Source organism: Falco naumanni, chromosome 6 (genome assembly GCF_017639655.2).
Source record: "Falco naumanni isolate bFalNau1 chromosome 6, bFalNau1.pat, whole genome shotgun sequence".
Taxonomy (NCBI): Eukaryota; Metazoa; Chordata; class Aves; order Falconiformes; family Falconidae; genus Falco; species Falco naumanni.
In genome coordinates this window covers 90,658,412-90,676,778 of record NC_054059.1, presented here as the reverse complement: position 1 = coordinate 90,676,778, position 18,367 = coordinate 90,658,412, and the positions used below count along the sequence as shown (strand labels likewise).

The window sequence follows — 18,367 nt, the reverse complement described above, 5'->3', positions numbered from 1 at the left end:
CTTTGTGGACATTGTGACACTGGAAATAAAGTCACAGACTTTCATGTGGCCAAAGAAGGAACCGGTCAACCTCTCCCAGCTTCAAGTGACTTGAGTTGCTGTGTGTGGATCAGAACTCCAGCTGGGGAAGCAAACAAGTACTTCCCACCATAAGATAAATGAAGAGAGAAAGGTACATTAGCTCTAGTAAGAAGAAACCACAGTACAAAAGTAAAAATGGATAGTGTAATAGAAACCATTCTAGCCCTTGCTTTTTGCATTATAAATAGAAAACACCTATGCTCTGTTTAAATACAAGTTTCAGTAGTGATTTGGAGGCCTAAATGCAGTTACTTTAGTCTCTTAAATTACTAGTTGGCTAGTTCCTTGTTGGTCTTCAAATACGTGTTACAAATCTCATGGCTTGCTTGTCTGTACTGGTGCTGCTATTTGGAATGAACTCTTGGCTTGAATCTTTCAGACTTGCGGCAAAAATTGTGATGAGCAGCACCTGCCCTCTGATGCTGAGCCCTGAGTAACCTGGGTCAGAACAGGACTAGCTGGAGTTTCTGGGTTATAAGCAAGCCTTTTTGTTCTTCTCTTTGGTGTAGTTGGGGAATAGTGTTTTTCTTACAGAGATTTATTATTGATGCTGTGATCATGCATTGAAAGCCCCACTGTATACTGTTTTGCTTTGAGATCATTAGCAAGAAGCTGCTAAGCTTACTTTGTCAGGTTGAAAATATATATATGTATGAATTATGTATAGAAGTTCGTTGACTCTAATAGCCACTTGAAAAGGTGCAAACTTTCCTCCAGAATGTCTGCATTCCAAAAATTCAGCATTTCTTCTCAGTTCAGTCATCACGAGACTTGGAAACATATGACTTTGATCTTCTGAGTTGGGGTATGAAAGCATCGCAGTGCAATGGCGCAGTGACTGGCAGCGTGGTTTGGTCTCTGCGTAACTTCCAGGCAGAACTGTGGTGCAGAAGAAGCAAAGGGCTGCTGTCTTCTCCACCTAGAAAGATCTGTGTGAATTGGAGTGCTTGGGATCCATCACAGTTGTCTGCATTAGGAGGAAAACTTGGTAGTAACAGCCTGATAGGGTTTTGTGGGCTTGTACAACAAGCCAAGACAGTATGTCATGAACACATATGCTCAGGTAGCCAAGTAGCAGGCAGACATATCCCGCTCCCCAGTTGTTTCTAATGCCTCTAAACGCTAACACCCCTGTCTCTCTGTTATTGGAGAGACGCTGCGGCTTGCCAGGTCCCAGAGCTGCCTGTCCTTCCTTGGTTTTGGAGGCCTGATCAAAGCAGAGCCACAGCCAGCTCAGGCTGCTCAGGTTTCAGGCTGTGCTCAGGCTCTGATATTTTTTCCCCCCAAGACTGGGAAACAAAAAAAGTGGTAAACATGTTAACAAACATTTGGCCTGTCGCTGTCTTGGGATCAGGGACTTGGTGACAGCTAATGGAAACTTCAGAAAAACAACATGCAAGCCCATGTTACAGAGGACTTGAGATTCCCTCCTGGGGCAAATAAAGGGTGACAAACACTTTCATTCCTGATCAGGTGATCCCTTACTAAAAACCACAGTTGTATCCGTGTCTGGGCACACTTCTGTTTCCTTTTTTATATAAAGAAGGGGTGCAGAGATTCCCCTGGCAGAGGAGAAAGGCACTGCAGTTAGCCATGCTTCATCCAAGCCTTTGTTGCGTGAGCTTGGCTGGGGTGCGGAAGAGCTGCCCATGCAGAGGCAAGACCGTGCGGAGCCAGGGAGCCCCTAGCAGGGTCCAATAGGGCCGTCTGCCTGAGCTGGGGGCAATCAGAAACTGGCAGCAGGGACAGGAGGGAAAGTCGTGAGTGGCTTGTGTGATGCTGAGAAGAGAGGGCTGGTGCTGGGAGCTGGTGCTGCTGGTCCAGCACGTCACTGCAGTTGGTAGATTTCCATCAGCAAACTTGGATTTTTTGTGGGGGAATAAAGGGTTCTCCCTGCTCCCCCCTCCCCTGTTTTTTAGGGGGAAAAGTTGAAAGTTTGAAGTTACAGTTGAAAATACAAAAGGAATATCTGCCTGTCTGTCAGCCTAACATAGCCCTGAGCCAGGTACGTGCCAAATTCTTGTCGACTGCACCCTGGTTTCAAAAGTGCTGAGAGGCCCAGAGCTTGCAGATTGCAGCACCCTTGGAAAAGACATCTCCACCCAAGGGAATCGGCTCTGTTCCCAGAGTAAAGTGAGGCAGTGACTGAGTCACTACAGCTTTGATTTTTCTTTTTTTTTTTTTTTTTCCCCATTAATTTGGTGTTTTTAATGAGACCTCTCTGTTCCCATGCCTGCCTAGGCCAAACTGTCTGTAATCCAGTCAGTAGAATATAAACTGATGCAGTGTAATGCAAATAAAACAGAGCATTCAGTACCAAGAAATGTGAGCATCAAAAAAACCTCCGAGTAAGTAGGCATCAGGCAATCTCTTAAAAATAGCTAATCTAAAAATAACAGATAAGGGAGGGAGTTCTTCTGTAAAGCAGTTAAGGAGCTTACGTCTGGAAACTAAGGACAAAGACCAGCGCTCTATCTGCAATGCACCTTTGCTTTTAGGCAATATATAAGCCTTAGGCCAGAGGGCAGGGTCTCTTCTGTATCTGCTCAGATGCAGAGCCTAAGGCAGTCTTAGTCTGATGCTTTTACCAAAGGAATTCAAGGCCATCCGCCAGCTGACTCAGGAACACGGTGTATGAAATTGTGCTCCAGCAGGGCAGAGGTCTTGTGGGGTTCTCCTGCCTCAGCCCAAGTCCAAAACGTTCGTAATCCTCTCCCAAGCTGTGTCAGCACCGGCAGTGGAAAAGCAGGCTAGGCAGCCGTGGGTATGTGCCAGCCCTGGGAGCTGCACCGCTCTTCCTGCTCCAAAAGGTACAACAGGGCGGGATCTCTGTAGTAATTGGAGGCCATAAATAAATGCAACCAGGACACCAGAAATACTAGCCTAAAGCCAGCAACAAGGCTCCAATCTCTTCAAACAAAAAACACAGTTGGCTTCAATCTTTCAGTAGCAGCGGGAGCTTTTGGAGCTCTGAGGATTGAAGCTGGAGGTGTGATAGCCTGGTGTTCGTTTTGAGGTGGTCGTGTAGGTTGATTGCACAATAGTACGCTCTCAGCGTTGGTCACGCTGGATCAGGGTAGCTCATGTGAACACTTACAAGGAGGCTGTCACAGACAGATGGGAAGATCAGTTTTTGCATTAATGTATCACTGACAGGTTTAGCTTTGCTTCCCTCATCATCTCCAGGCTGGGGCACAATTTCCTTTGCACTTCTGCTCTGGTGACAGCTCAGAAGAGGAAGGCGCAAAACCACTCTTTTACTGCTGAATAGCCCAAAGCAAAAGGGTAGCAACGGAGAGAAGTCTTTGCTTTCCTTATGGTGTAACTGCTAGGCCTGCTGGGGAAACCAGCAGGCCTTTGTAAGCATTTCACAGCTCAGGAAAGAGTACTGCCCAGGTGGAGTACTGGAGAAGAGCTAGAAGCCAACAGGTCTCAGAGCACTTTCTTGCCACTTTCTGTCAGCAGCACATCTGCAGAGAGTTAGAGCTCAGCAGTGCCCCTTTCATGTAGGGGCACTGGTACACGCCTGGCTTTTGGTGGGCTTTAGTCCTCCAGCTGTGACTCTGCCAGAATGCAGGCACTAGAAGCGGGCATGACTTGAATGGACCTTAGCAGAGGGCCAGAGTTTAGCAGCCATAACTTCATAAAAAGAAATTATGGGAAAAAGTGTAACTACTCCAAAATAATATATGGGGCAGGTAATAAGGCTGTCACCTCAAATCAGGATACATTGAACAGGCTCAGAATGGAGCCTCCATTTTAAGTTACAAAGATGCTCTCCTAGAATTGTTGTGTGAAATTAATACCAAAGCCATTGTCAATCCTATGCCTTATGAATGAGAACTCAGTTAAAGTAAAATGATATTCTGAGAAGCTCCCTGAAGCAATACAGTGGAGAGAACTGCTGGGGAGCAGATAATGCCATGCTCTCTGGCCTTCAGTTTCACTCCATTCATCATAACCCCGCTTGCAGGATGCCAGCCTTCTAGATGAAGGACATGACTCTTCCCTTTATTTTGAGCCTGGCTTCTAGAAGATACAAAGCCAATGTGGGTGTGCTCATCTCAAATTACTTTTGAACTCTGATTAAATCTGATGGATAGGTAATGACCTCAGAGCTGATGTGATTGCTGTAACAAAAGTAAGTCTGTTACTAGACAGGGGAGAGACCCCTAGCAGTATAGAAAGTCAGTAAAGGTGGCTCAGCCCTTAAGCCCTAGAGGACTTATAGTGGAGAGAAGTGCATGAATACTGCAATTGACACTTCTTGCTGGACCTCCATACTGTATCAGGCTATGGAAAATCCAGGCAAGAAGCTAGACTTTATTTCCTGTTCTCCTGGGAGTATTTACTTCAAGCGAGGCTGGAAGCTTCTTTTGGAAATTCCCTAAAGGCCCAACAGCATGAGAAAATGACAAATCCTTGGTGGATATGTATGTGTGTATAGACATATGTAGGTGCAGCTGTAACAATTTCCATCCCAGATCCCAGGCGTACAAGAACTGGGAACTCGGACACACGGTCCCTGCCAGAAATAAAGGAGTCCAGTTGCTGCCTGGTATGTATGGTGACAGAGAAGCTGAAGAGACTGTAGATCACTTGCTTCATAAGGTAGAAATAAGAATGAAAGGGAATAAACGCCAAAGGCTAAATCAATACTTAAAGGGTTATTTTGCCCCACAGAGAGAGGCTGCCTCTGCTCTTCCTATGTGCCTCCTTCATCACAGCTGCAAAGTGCAGGATTGCCGTCGGGCAGCAGCTGTGGCACAGGCACAGGCAGAGCAATTAGGATGTACAGAATCACTGGGTAGCAGGAATGCAAGGGAAGAGCATGGGTGTGGAGGCTTAAATAGAAATACTTTGCAAGAGGGGAAGTCTGTAAGAAGGAAATACAATGCTAGTTAAGACAGACCCAAGTTGTGCTTAGGTGCAAGATGAGAGTTAAGTTATAGTGTGCTTCATGTCTATCCTTGCATCATATAATGCTTTTGTTTTATGGTTAGTGAGCATTGATGCAGAAAAGCTCTTTGTAGGGAGGAAATGAGGCCCCACGGAACCCTACGTCTGCATCCACTGTTCTAAAAGCTTAAACAGAACAAAAATAATAGTGTCAGCAGCCTAAAAAACTTTACCTCAAAGTGGAATCAAGGAGCAGCAGATGCGAAGGGAGTAGCCCAAAAAAGAAGAGAGGTAATATCAGTCAGAAGGGTAGGAGCCATTCTGTGCCCATTCCAGCAAAGGCTCTCAAAGGAGAGAGGCACGATTTGGACAGGACTGTAAGAAAAAAAATTGGCTCCTGCTGGTACTGGAATGTCCCCAACATTCACATTTTCAAGGCTTTACAACAGAAAACTACTTTTTGGAGAGAAACTTCCTCCTGAAATCACAAAATTCTAAGGCATGTTATTAATACATGAACTGGCTACCATGATTTCACATAAAGTTTAGAAGTAGCACCTTAAAAAGTCAGATACTGCTGGCAGACCGACAGCAACAGCTTCATGGGAGGGGGTGGGGGGGGAAAGGCAATTTACTGGCATGTGGTACAGCAGAAATAACATTTGGTCTTTTAAACTTCCTGTACCGTAGGGTGCTGATTGCAGCAAGTGAAAGGCTTAAACTCCTAGTTAATGAAAGAGGAAGCAAAAAGCATTACTTGTCTTATAGCCAGGAAGGAGAAAACCAAGAATTTTTTGGATGCCTGGCTGACCCACCCTTTGTAATGCAGATGACTGCTGGCTGTTCGCAACCTTAACCTGTCTTGAGGAGAAACACAGTTACCAGGGCACAGCTTACGGGGTTGGGGTAACTTGGAGATGCCTACTTGACTAAGCATGAGAAAGACAAGTAGGATAGCTTATACGTTGACCTTCATGTTAGCCAGGAACCTGAATCAGTGGTAAGTGCTCTGTGATAGTTCAGTCCAAACTCTGCAAGGCGTTAGCCCCGCGTTACCTCTGTCTGGAGATAGTAATGACAAGGAGGGCTATTTCAACTTAAGTGGATCTGACCCTTTAGGGGGAGGTTTGCTGGTTTGAACGATTGCCTTTGAAGTGGCAAAACGTGAAATGCACAATGTCTTTTTGTGTGGTCCTGGAGACTTAACTGTAGCATGTCTGGAAGGACTAGTAATACCTTTCATCTGACCAGCTAATAAATCTAAATAAATCAATGAGGTTTAGGGCAACCAAACGCTTTTTTTGGGGGTTGCACAGGTATGGTTTGGGATTTTTTTCCAAGTAAGCAAGTGTATTCCCTCAATTGTGCTAACCCAGGTCCAGCCTTGGTAGGAATCAGGATGGATAACACACCTCAACCAGGGAGTCTGGAGACGCTCCTTGTGTGTCTGCTGTCATAATGCAGCTTTTAAGTCTTTTGCCTCTGCAGATGAGCTGCACTTTCCATGCTGAACTATGGTGTGCACACAAAGGACACAGCTGTAGGTTGAAGGGACGATGATCATGCAAAAAGTTAAGTGAGAATGCCAGGTGTCTCACCTTGTGTGGGGCCGTGGGGTGGGAGAAGAGAGCTTTTCTTCCAGCCTTCCTCTACCCTTTGCTGTCTGCAGTGCCACCAGCAAACCTTAGTGGTCTGGAAGGAGTGGAGATGAGTTGCCAGTTGCAGTTTCTCATCTCATGGGTTTGAAGAGCTGTTTCTCACAGTGGCTCACCTGAAGCCTGAAAACACTCATTCCTGGTGTAACTGCAAGAGGTTTTTCCAGAGCAAAGGCTGCTAAAGCACTGTCTGCAGGGCTTGAGGGGAACTTCAGAATGGGAATCCAGTACAGCCTGAACCTCCATCCGTTTTAGTAACAGCCTCTAGAGCTAGGAAGTGAAATGCATGTGAATAATAATTTAAATGTATGGATTTTCTTGCTTGCTTTCAGTTTTGAGAAAAGGGGCTAGTTCATTGTGGGGAGTGAACTCAAAACACTCGAAGTATGCAGACTACAAACTTTGATTTAATAATTTCTATTAAACAACAGAAAAAAATTTTGTATCAACAGTGAGAAAATCAATCTTGTTTGTGTCTCCTTAGCATCTCTTCTGCCCTGGGCACTTCCTGTGGAGCAGAGGCTATTCAGCTGTTACTTTGTTTTCATGTACTAAATTCACTTGTAGCTGTTGTGAAAGGAGGAAGTGAGTAGACAGAGTTGCTGCCCTGTGGTGTGACAGTGGGAAAGGACTGAAAAGACATGAGCTTGCTAGTTCTGCTGTTTATGAAGACAGACTTTTTTCTTCATGTTATTATTATGTTTTTAAGATGGTAAGTTGGCAGATATCCATTAGCTTCAATGACATGAAATTGTACAGCTTAAGACTCTGGTCTTGAGACTGTCAACACTCTGAAAACTGACATTGTGACAGAGCTGCAATAGTCAGAAAGTGTATTTCCGTTTCCCCATGTGTGACCCTCAGTAGTCTGATCTTTGGTAAATGTCAAGTGTGGGGTTTTATTCTGTGTTTCCTGGCTCTTGTGTATCTTCTTCTTTAACCAACTTCAGACATGGCTGCTAGCATAGTTTTATCATGTGCTAACTTTAACATGCTGATAAAAAGAAGGAGCACAGCACACACTTATAGTCTTGCACTACACAATGTAGGCAAATGTAATCTCTTTGCTGATAATGCAGTCCATAAGGAATAAAGGTAAAGAATGTAGATTACAGTGGCAAGGGGACTGGGGGAGTGCACAGCTTTATGAGGCAGGCACAGGACCTCTCCCTTCTGGTGAGGGAGAGGCGGAAAATGAAACAAAGATCTGGTTGTCCACCTAATATGACAAATAGAAACTGGTAAGCTGTAGGTGTTTGTTAATAAGCGCTATGGCTTCCTTGTCAATTCTGCTTACTGGAGCTTGTTGCTTTTCCAGGACCCAGCAGTACCTACCAGTGGTATTCCCCACTGCCGGAGCTTTTCTAATGGGAAAGGCTCCAGATTATCCGGTGGGATGAAATCACAGAGATGACTGGTTTCTGGGCGCTGTAATATCGCATGTGCTCCCATAGCTAAATAAAGCAATTCTGCTGACGTTTTGCATTCCCTAGCCCCACTCTCTGGAGCGAAATGAAGCGCTGTGGTGCTGCCTTCCAGCTTGTAGAAAAGGTGCCATCCCACTCCCCAGAGGGGTGGGTAGTTCTTGGGGACAGGCAGTGAATGGCAAGAGGTAGCCTGGCACTAGAGCAGTGTCTGGGATTAGTTACAGCCCAGGAGGTAGCCAGGTTTGCATCTCCACGTGCTTGGTGATCCCAAAAGCCCAGGCCTGGCTAGAGGGAGGCTGTAAATGCAAGGCAGAGGCGTAGCTGCTGTGCCTGAAAAGCAGACTCAAAGGCCCTCCCTGTGGGAACCTTTCCCAGCTTGAGCCAGCTCACCTGGGAGAAAAATGAAGCCCTCTTGGCTTCCACAGGACTTCAAATTTATTTTCTTCCTTTTAGTGACTTCCTTCTAAACACAATAATTTGCCACCAGTACTTTTGCAGTCCCAAGGCTCTTGGAAAAAACGACTAGCTCTCTCCCAGTCTCAGCGGCAGCGTGCGTGCCAGGGAGCGCAGCCAGCTCCCCACTGGCAGCAGCCTGCCCAGCGGCCGGCCGGCAGCCCTCCTCCCCGGCTGCTCGCCCGACAGAGAGGGGCTGCCCCCGGCCGCCGCTGCCCCGGCACGGCTGGCTGTGCCATGCTTGGCAGCAGCACTGCGCTATATTCTCTTTGCTGGGAAAGCGTCTGGCGTGTCCCGGAGCACTCGCTGCACCCCTGTGAGGAGGGTCAGGATGTCTGTGCCGTGGCTGCCGCCCTGGGGTCCTTGTCACCGTGCCTGCTGCCGCTGTTGCAGCATGCGTGCCACGTGCCTAGGCAATGGGTATGCCCCAAATTCAGCGCAGTTTGTATCCTACTTCCCAGCAGGATTTGTGATGCTTTCATCGTGCTGCCCATTAACCTCCTTGGTGCCATGTTACTTAGCTGTATTTTAAACAAATCTGAGCACAAAGTTTAGGCCAAGTGGACTCTCTAAAGTTGTTAAAAGTGATGAATGCAGGGACTTCTAATCGAGGAAGTCAGCCTCAGGAAGGATGGGAAACTAAGAATGGATGGGGAAAAGAACACCCCTGTCTGAAGTTATGCAGAAAGAAGCCTCTGAGTGAGGAAGTTTTCACTGCAGGCGGAGGCCACAAGTTAATGAAGTGTTGCCACTGACAGAAAACTGGTTGAAAGTAGGATAAAGGTAATTGTGGGAATGGGAGATCGTGACCTCTGACTCATATAGCCCCCTGAGAGAGGGCAAACCCCGGTGGGGGAGCACGTGGAGTTCGTAAGAGCCAGCAGTGCTCTCTGAGGGTCAGTGCTGCGTTGCATTAGAACTGAGACACGTGTATCCTGCCCCTACGTGTGAGCGGCCGTGAGCGTGTGACACCCTGAACATGCGCACAAAACGTGTGATGCCCCAAACGTGTGTATGGAACACGCAATGCCCTGAACCTGCATATGGAACGTGCGATGCCCTGAACGTGTGTATGGAACACGAGACGCCCTGAACACGCATACGGAACGCGTGCCCTCCAGCAGCTCGGAGCGAGGGCCGGGCCGCGATGCCCTGCACACGGTGGGCTGCAGGCAGAGCGCGCCCGCCGCCCGGTGCCGCGGTGGAGGGGCTCACCCCGAGGCCGGTGCCCAGCAGGACGGCGCGGGCACCCCGCCGCACACGCCGCCCGCGTTGCCCTGCCCTGCACAGCTCTGTGCGTCCGCAGCCCACCCACCTGCTCACCTCCCACCTGGGAACAGGGGTTATCTTCCCTCCAAGCCGCACTATGCGGTTTCCAGCCGGCGGACCCGGCGCAGCCCTGTGCCCGCCGCCGCGCCGGGCCTTGGGCCGGGGCCCCTGGGCCGGGGCCGCCGCGCCCGGCGCTCCACACAGCGCCCCCCTCGGAACCCGGGGAAGTGACACGGCGTTAACGCGCCCGGAGGAAAGCCGGGCTAGAGGCAGCTCTGCCATCCCGCGGCCCTCCGGTATTGTGTTTTCCTCCTCGCGTCTCTCCGCACACCCCGCGGCTGCCGGCCGCTGCCCGGGTGGACCCGCCGCCCGCGCAGACGCTCTGGCCGGCGGGGCCATGGCTGGGGCCGTGCCAGCGCGGTGCCCGCGCCCCCCTCCCCGGCCCCCGCAGCGCCTGGCCCGGGCCCGCCGCGGCCGCCCGTAGCCCGCACGGCCCCGCCCGCGCCCCCTCGCCCCTCGCCGGCAGGGGCCGGCAGATGCGCCGCGGGAAGGCCCTGCCCGGGGCCCGGGTCTCCCGGCCGGCAGCGCGGCGGCGGGCCTGAGGGGCCTGGTCGGGCCTGAGGGGCCTGGTCGGGCCTTAGGGGCCCGGGCGAGCCTGAGGGGGCCTGGGTGATCCTGAGGGGGCCTGGTCGGGCCTGAGGGGGCCGGGGCGATCCTGAGGGGGCCTGGGCGATCCTGAGGGGGGCCGGGGTGGGCCTGAGGGGGGCCCGGGCGCTGCAGCCGCTTTTCTCCTCAGGAAGTGGCAGCGGGGATGAGGCGAGGCGCGGGGCTGTGGAGGGGCCTGCCTGGCACCAGGCCTGTGGGGGCTGCCCCATGGTTTTTCTGTTTCCTTTTGCAAGCGGTTGTTGAAATAATGTCTGTCTCTGCCTGCAGGAAAGGGAAACGGGACCGGGAGGAAGAGAACCCTCTCTCCAGCAGCCCCACAAAAGCAGCCGGTAAGGCCAACACCCAATGCCTGCCACCATGGTTGTTGCACGTCACCCACCAGGTGTTTGGGGGTTCCTGGGAGCAGCGCAGTGCCAGTGGTCAAGGGTGACCCGGAGGAAAATCCGGTTTCCTTCCAAAAATATATGTGTTCTGGTTGCTCACTGAAAATAATGAGGTAATGGCAGAGGGTGAGGAACAGGATTTGGGTTTCGTGGGCCTGTGGCTTGCTTCACATGCCGGGCTGCCTTACCACACATTTCCTGGTCAAGGTTTGACAGCACAGGCTATCAGTGCTGGCGTCAAAGGATGGCTAGATAAACCTGTTGGGGGAATACCTGCTCCTCCACAAGAGGGAGTGAAGGATGCCAGCTATTACTGGCTTCTTTCCTTTATAGGTTTTGAGTAAACAGCCCACCTGACAGCTTCTTCTGAAGAAAATCTTGGGTTTATTTCTAGTGTACCCACCCCTTCGCAGGAGGTCTTCATTGCTGTCAAAAGATTCAAGGGCATTACTAGATGTGCTGTTTCAGATTCCTAGAAAAAAACTTTTCTCTGTGCCAGACCCAACAAACGGCGGTATATGTGATGAATGACAGACTGTTGACGATTGGCATATGTGCTTTGAAAGGTCACACCGTCCGTCAGCCAGATCAGCTGATGTGAAGCACGTAAGTGACCTGTTTGTTTCATTCCAGCAGGCTGGGACTAACAAACCACGAAGGAAGAAGGAGAGGATCCTGAAACAGGAACAGACTGTTTGCTCCTGGACTCTGTCCAAGGGGACTGCTTCAGCATCCGTGCGGTTCCCAGGTATGGCACCAAGTGTGGCTCTTTCATATGCCTGAAGGCTCCGGGCTGAGCTCCTGTCTTGCTTATCCTCACAAAAAAGTCGCCATCAGTTCTGGGAACAGGACTGCCACATACTTGATTTAGGAGGACTAGAGGGAGCTGTTCCAAGGGATTATTTGATTCATCACATGGCTGCACATGTTGTTAGCCCTGTCAAGGCAATATGAGGAAGGAGGCCAGCACAGGCAGCTGGCAGAGATGTCCAGGATCACAGCAGCCCATATCAATGACAGCCTTAATCTGCTGTGATACCACATCAGCAGCTCCTCTTGCTATAATCTCCCATTTGCTCTTGGAGGGATAGGTTTGGTTGGGTTTTTGGTATGGTCTTTGGGGTTTTTTTCCAGACCAAGGACTGAAATAGGCAGTTTTGTTCTTTAAAATATCTGTGTACTTAAAAAGTAGCAGAAATCATGAAAACAGTATTTGAGGAAAGTTTCTCCTTCACTGTGTTCCTTACTCACAGATCATTTGTGTTTTGGGACATGAAAAGCAATGGAGGAGGAGCTTCCCCCTGCAGTGACTGTTGGGGAGCAGAGGGTTTTGTACTTTGTTTTGGTTTTAACCTTCCACTCTGCTTTTCCTGGAAGCTTTCTGTGAATGCATTGACCTTGCTTGTCACTCTGAGGCAAAGCAGCTGGTCTCACAGCCAACATCTCCACTCTGCTCATTAGTGAGTTAGCATTCTGAAGAGGCCAGAGGTGCATCTTAGCTATAAGTTTACTCAAGACAGAAGCACCTAAAGAATGGTGTTGACTTAAAAAACAATCTGCATGGGGGTATTTACTTCATTTTTCAGTATTAATCCCTTCTAGGGTTTCCTTTGGCCCCTGGGACTGTGACATTCCTCACTGATAGTACCCCTGAGATAAGAGTGTGTTGCCTTCTTCCTTTTACAGAAGAGGAAATACATGTGAGCCTGCAAGGTCCCAAGCAGTTGCCCAACCACTCCATCTGGTTCCTCTCCTACCACTCCTTACCAAAATAGCAGAAGGATAGAGCTGGTGGAGGGGGCAGCCATAATCTGCTTTTTTTATTGCATGTAAGTAGGCAAAACGTTGAAGGAATAAACTTGCACAAAAGCTCCTGGATTCTCTGTTAAGAGCTGGGGACTAAATTCACATTTCACAAGAAACACTTGTTCTGTCCATGTTTTTTTTTTATGAAAAGCTTAAATCTGTTACTTGAATGAGGGAAAAAAAGATGATGTCAGCTCACATTTACCCCACTCTGTCTCCATCAGTGCGTGGTGGGTGTTAAAGTGAAGCTCCTGCTTGAAAGTCTTTTTGGCATAAGGCCTTGCAGTAAGGAGTGGGTCAGCCTGGTGTTCCTTCACTGGTGTTGCTGGAGGTGTGAGCTGGTGTACAGCAGTGCTCTGCCCGGAGCCTTTACTGTTAGGGAGAGTCTCAGCTGCGTCACAAGGGGTTGTGCAGGGTGACTAAAAGCTAGTGGCTGAGGTATCGGGGGAAAATTGAGAGTGTTTGGGGCTCTTCTGCATCTTTTCTTGCAGATGGCTTTTCTTGAGAACCCCTGTTACTGAGTCAGTGCTAATCATGCTTCAGCCCGTGGATTCCTGTTTGCTCTCTCCATCTGTCCTTCTGTGAGCTCCTGCCCCCCCAGGTTTGTGCCTTTCACTCCTCTTCTGCTCCAGACACTTGTGTGGCTGTGCTTGAAGCTGTAGGACTGGAACACTTCGGTTTCATGTTCTCCAAAAGAGTTGCCCATCCATTGTGGCCCTAGATGTTTAGCTGAGTGGCACCAGCCCTGTCCTGCTATCCACCCTGCTTGTGTTCCTGCCCTCAGCAGTGGTGGATTGGTTGAGGGAGCTCAAGAGAAGGATGTCAGGATATGGGGATGCTTTAACCGCAGCTTTCCAGGGTGCTGTGCACAGGGTATAGAACACAGCTGCCCACACAGGAAATCCTTGCCATCCCTGTGAGACTGAGATTACCAAATTACCAAGATGCTTCTTCCTTCTGCTAGTGAGCATGATGAACTTCATGAACAGAGCCAGGAGAAAGGGGTTTAACTTGTGACTTCTAGAAGCTTTGGTAGAAAGGGACCCTGTAGAACCTGTTTCCTTTCAAATTGCACACATAATATACCTTGAAGGGAATATACTTCATAGCTTTCTGGTTGTGGGGCCTGAATCTGTACTTCTGGGAAGTCTCTAAGAAATCTAGATTTCTTGTGGACTTCTAGTTATCTTGCTTAGGGCTGAGGCCTGTTGTCTATGAGTTTTGCTGTTGTTCTTCCTTTACACCTTTAAATTTCCTCTTACTTTCTTAAGTGAAGTAAAAGTATGCTAGAACAGCTTCTCTCAGCTCATAAAGCAGTGCAAAAATGTCAGATCATTTGTGTTAACTTCTGCTTAGTTTTTCATGCTCTAAAAACTCAGCTCAGTTACATTTGTGTCTCTGCAGTGGGACCATGGAAGGAAAGGAGATGCCACCAAGTCATAACTCAGAGGAGAGCACAGTATTGGACCTACCCTTTGTTTGTGATCTAGCAGAGTGCTTTCTGCCTTCACACAGCTCTGAAAACAGTGAGGAGCTTTTCCTTTCTGTGGATACTTTTCCCTCTCCACCCACAGGTAAAAGCTTCTGCCTCTTTACATGCTCTTTTTCTTTAGCCAGTGCATTATCTATTTAGGCAGTGTGTCATTTGACTGAGTAACCACAGCCTGATGCTGGTGCATCTGCATGTCTTAAAGCACAGTTTACCAGAGCTACAGTCTGTTCCAGCTTCACAGATTCCGTGTGAACTGAATCGATGAGGCCCAGGAACTAAGAGGATACCATCAGCTGCTAATGTTTTGACAACGCTGTTTCTTCCTGTTTAGTGTGTTCTCAGAGGAAGAGAGTTACTTGAACTAACCCACAGAGCAATCCACCAGACTTTAGTAGGAAATACTGTCTCAAATTGCCATAGTCAGTAAAAAATGTTTTTAAACTTTTCCTTACGTTCTTCATGTGCTCATCATGTATCTCCCAAGCATGAGCTAGGGATGTGGCCTCTGTATTCCTTTACTTTAGAACTGTAACAGTGAATGTTTGCTTGTGCTAATGGCCTGTGTGAAGAGATCTGCTTCAGTTCAGCTCTTGGGAGACAGCCGTTTCCTCACTTGAAGGAGGACTGATTCCTGCAGAAGTGGCATTTTAGGTCGACCACTACTCCGTATTCTTAGGAGTAATGGTGTATTGGAAAGATAAAGGGATAGCTGGCACATTCTGATTACTACATCCCTCAGCCCGGTCAGTGTAAATACATGGCAGGAAGTCTGAAATTGAAATGCATGGGCCCAATGACACTTCTTGCCATATATTCATACTGGCTGGACTGAAGGTTGTAGTAATTATATTTAATATTGTGGGGGGAAAATAAAATCTGATCAGCAAATAACGTGTGGAGATAGTTTGTCGAGGCACCTGCGCAGGTGAAATGTCAGTGATGACATTTCTGGTTGCTTTGGAGTCTCAAGTAGTGTAAAATTAGAGTTTGGCTCCTTTTCTTCCTCTGGCACTGGGTGGTTTACTTCAGCCTAGTTCCAAGAAGTAGGAACTTGGAATTTGTTGTGTGAGTTTTTTGGTCGCAATTCCACTGTTTTGCATGCTAAACAGGTAAGCACGGGGATCTACCAACTGATCTAGCTCTGTTGATGTTGACTACTTGTCTGTGCAGTTGTCTTAACCTCTAATTGTGGGACATCCAGAACTGTAATGACATCCACAAACCAATCCTTGCTTTGGTTTTCCTGTGCAGACCAGGAAGTCACGTGTCTTATGTTACTAATAATGCAGATCTTCTACTGTAACCTCTAGTTTAAACCGTGACACATATCACATTCCATGATCCATTTGCCGTTAGAGGAATAGTGTATCTGGTTTGAGGTTTTGCTTTATTTTTTGTGCCTGAGTGCTGACCACCACTACAAGGAATGTACTGAGCAAGCTTTTCCCGCTGTGGTGGGAGAGGAGGATGGGGAAGTTCCTCTAACTTCAAAGGCTGGAAAAGCATTTGTCTACTCAGATTTCACAAGTCCTGTGTCACAGGCAGGTAGGAAGAAATTCTGGGAGCTGTGAGGCAGTTCCTGCAATGTGTGTAATGGTAGCTCAGTTGCTCAAACGCCATTTAGTGTGGCTCAGGGCAACTGAGCTTGATTGGTCTGATGAATGGGATACACAGAAGTGCATGACTGCTCAGCAGTCGTAAGACTGGTCTGAGGCATAGCAGCAGTGACGTATGTGGAAGTGAAGACAGGCAGCTCTAAACTGAAATGACAGCATTGGGCAAGTGGTTTACTGTGCATGTGTGAAGTATGTAGCTGAACTTCAGTACCAAGGTAAGCTGAGAGGCCGAGGTCCTGCCTCCTTGCTGTCTCCAGTACCCTCTGGTGTCAGTGGGGATTTCAGGTGGCTGGGAGGGCAGATCAGGCCTATGAACCTTCTCCTTCTTCGCTTATTTTAGAGACCCCTCGCAAATGAAACCACTTGGCAGTAACTGTGGGATGCATAATGTAAAGTGGTTCCTTACTCCTGCGAGTGAAATAACCAAGTATCACATCAGACCCAATTCAGGCTCTGAACTTCCTGGTTCCTTTCTCTATTTAACAGCATCAAACCAATATACGTACTCGCTTAAACTCTCTTTCTAAGCCATTGAGTTTGGTCAGTGTGGCAGAGGAGGCAGGAGGACAGTTTTAAAAGCAGTGCCTGTGTCAGGTGTTCTTGGACAAGCAAGTTCTGTCAAAGGTATCTTGGCAAAGGAAGCTCCTGTGCTTGTTTGTTTTCTCATGAGACGTTGTAAACTGCTGCTGTGATACAAGATAATTTAGGAGAGCCGGGTGGCTATAGCTTGCACCCCACAGTATTACCAGAAGATTGCATCCTGGGGTTTGGGCAGGATGCATGATGAGTGTTCTCATGAAACTTGAAAGATTTTTGTTAGGGGTGAGGATCTTCCCTAGTGATTCAAAAGCATTTCCAAAAGGGCGTTAGGTCTCTGGGAATGTGACATCTCTGGGAAAGAAGCAGACTGACAGGACAAGCTGTGTTTTCTGACATCTGCCACATGAAGTGGCCTGAGACTAACTAAAATACCATGTCATTCGAGCCTCGGTAGTCGGAAATGGATATGGAGGTATTCCCGGTACCTGAGTCACTAGTAATAGGTCTTAGCCTAGAGAGGCTCTGTCACTTGTAATAGCAGGAGATAGTACCCATTAGCCATGAAAACAGACATCCCTAGGCAAGAAAACAGTAGTCCTGTGGGAATACTACTAAATGTCTAAGTTATGTATAAATAAGTGGGTTTACAGTTTGTGCGGGAGTGAGGGTTCTGCTATTGCAACAGACATGCATACTTTTAGCTTATTGTCATAGTGAATTCAAGGGTTTAAGTGGTGACAGACTGAGAAAATTAATTTGGATCAGTGAACCTTTCAGTATGCTTCCTTTTTTTTGTTTACTCCATACTGGAAAATAATTTAAGAAATCATTATTCGTTTATAGTGTTTCTAATCTGCATCACTCGGCTGCACAATGCTGCAGCAGCACCTTACTACTTCCTCTGGATTAAGAAAAGTTGCCAGCAAAAGTTCTTTCTTGGCAGCGCTCAGGTGTGTGTGTGGGAAGGCCTTAAATTATTTGGATCTTTTGAAGGGCAGCTAATAAAGGCTGTTTCCAATCAAGTAAGGCACTGGCAACGTTGCTTTTTCTTGTAGGGCACTGAACCAGAGCATACCAGGGACAGCAGAAACATAGGCTTGGCCGGGAAAAGTTGTTGCCTAAGAATGGGTTAGAAAATAGGTTACAGATGTGCTCTACAGATTGGAGCAGGCAGGGTCCTGGGCTCTGGCTGTGATCTGTGTTCTGGCAGAGCTGGATTTGCCAGTGCAGCCCTGGAGTGATTCTGCCAAGCTTGGAGGCAGCGTTGAGCTCGGCCATGGCACCATGCCCGTCTGAAGCATGGCAGAGCTCAGCCGCATTTGTCTTCGTGGTCATTCCATGGGGCTAGCAATCTTGGGAGGGTGGGTCTCCTTGTTTGTCCTGTGGTTTCTCCCTTAATCGCTTAGTCTTTGTAATGAAAAGTAGTTAAAAAGCTGTGTCCTTAGGAGAATGGATGGGTAGACAGAGTCCCCCAGTGGAAGAGAAGGTACACAGAAAACAGTGTCACAGGAACAAAGAAAATGAAGAATGGCAGTAGCAGAGGAAGGATGATGGTGGAGAGATGGGGTGGTGAAGGAAGACAGAGTTCACTGTGTGATTGGAGAGGCCTGTGTGTATCTAAAAGCTGGCTAGCTTTTAAAAAGAATTCAGTAACAAAAGCCAGTTTGGAAGGATAGAGGTGTTCAACCTTTAGTTGCCTTTCCAAAGGCACTCTTTGTGTTCCTGCAGTTTGCATCAGGTTTGAGCCCAGGCTTACCTTTGGTTATTTTCCATGGACTGCCTTGACCTCTCTAACGCAGCAAGAGTCCCAGGCTGCCCCTGATCGTGCCTCTTTATTCCTACTCCATCCTTAGCACTGGTACCCGGGTGGCCACGTGAGAGTCAGCTCAGGGAACTGGCCCAGGAAACTTGCTGGGCAGCCACGTGAATATTTGTGTGGATGAGATGGGGACAGCTGCTCTTTCTGGAAGCAAGACAGGTATATGCCAAGGTGCAGCAGTGTGCAATGTGTCCAGTATTCCATATGCGGTTACAGTCTTTCCAGAACAGTAATTTCTGGAAAAAGTAGTGTTAGAGTATT

The 18,367-nt window shown here is 48.2% G+C and overlaps 2 protein-coding genes and 1 long non-coding RNA gene across 3 annotated transcripts in view; 2 read left to right on the top strand and 1 right to left on the bottom strand.

Moving 5' to 3' along the window:
• The window catches only part of SHLD1 (shieldin complex subunit 1), an 87,065-nt gene that overhangs the window by 26,624 nt on the left and 42,074 nt on the right, over positions 1-18,367 (top strand). Inside the window, exons 3-4 of the mRNA XM_040599388.1 lie at positions 10,718-10,779; positions 11,467-11,581. Coding sequence (XP_040455322.1) covers positions 10,718-10,779; positions 11,467-11,581 — 177 coding nt within the window. The remainder of the gene's footprint in view (positions 1-10,717; positions 10,780-11,466; positions 11,582-18,367) is intronic.
• Positions 253-9,917, bottom strand: LOC121089802. Its single transcript, XR_005828368.1, has 3 exons — positions 9,846-9,917; positions 6,579-6,905; positions 253-1,000 (listed from the first exon to the last, which is right to left on the bottom strand). It is a non-coding gene; the product is annotated as an uncharacterized LOC121089802 (long non-coding RNA).
• The window catches only part of CHGB (chromogranin B), a 72,598-nt gene continuing 68,377 nt past the window's right edge, over positions 14,147-18,367 (top strand). Inside the window, exon 1 of the mRNA XM_040597370.1 lies at positions 14,147-14,213. The gene's annotated coding sequence lies outside the window, so the exon portion shown is untranslated. The remainder of the gene's footprint in view (positions 14,214-18,367) is intronic.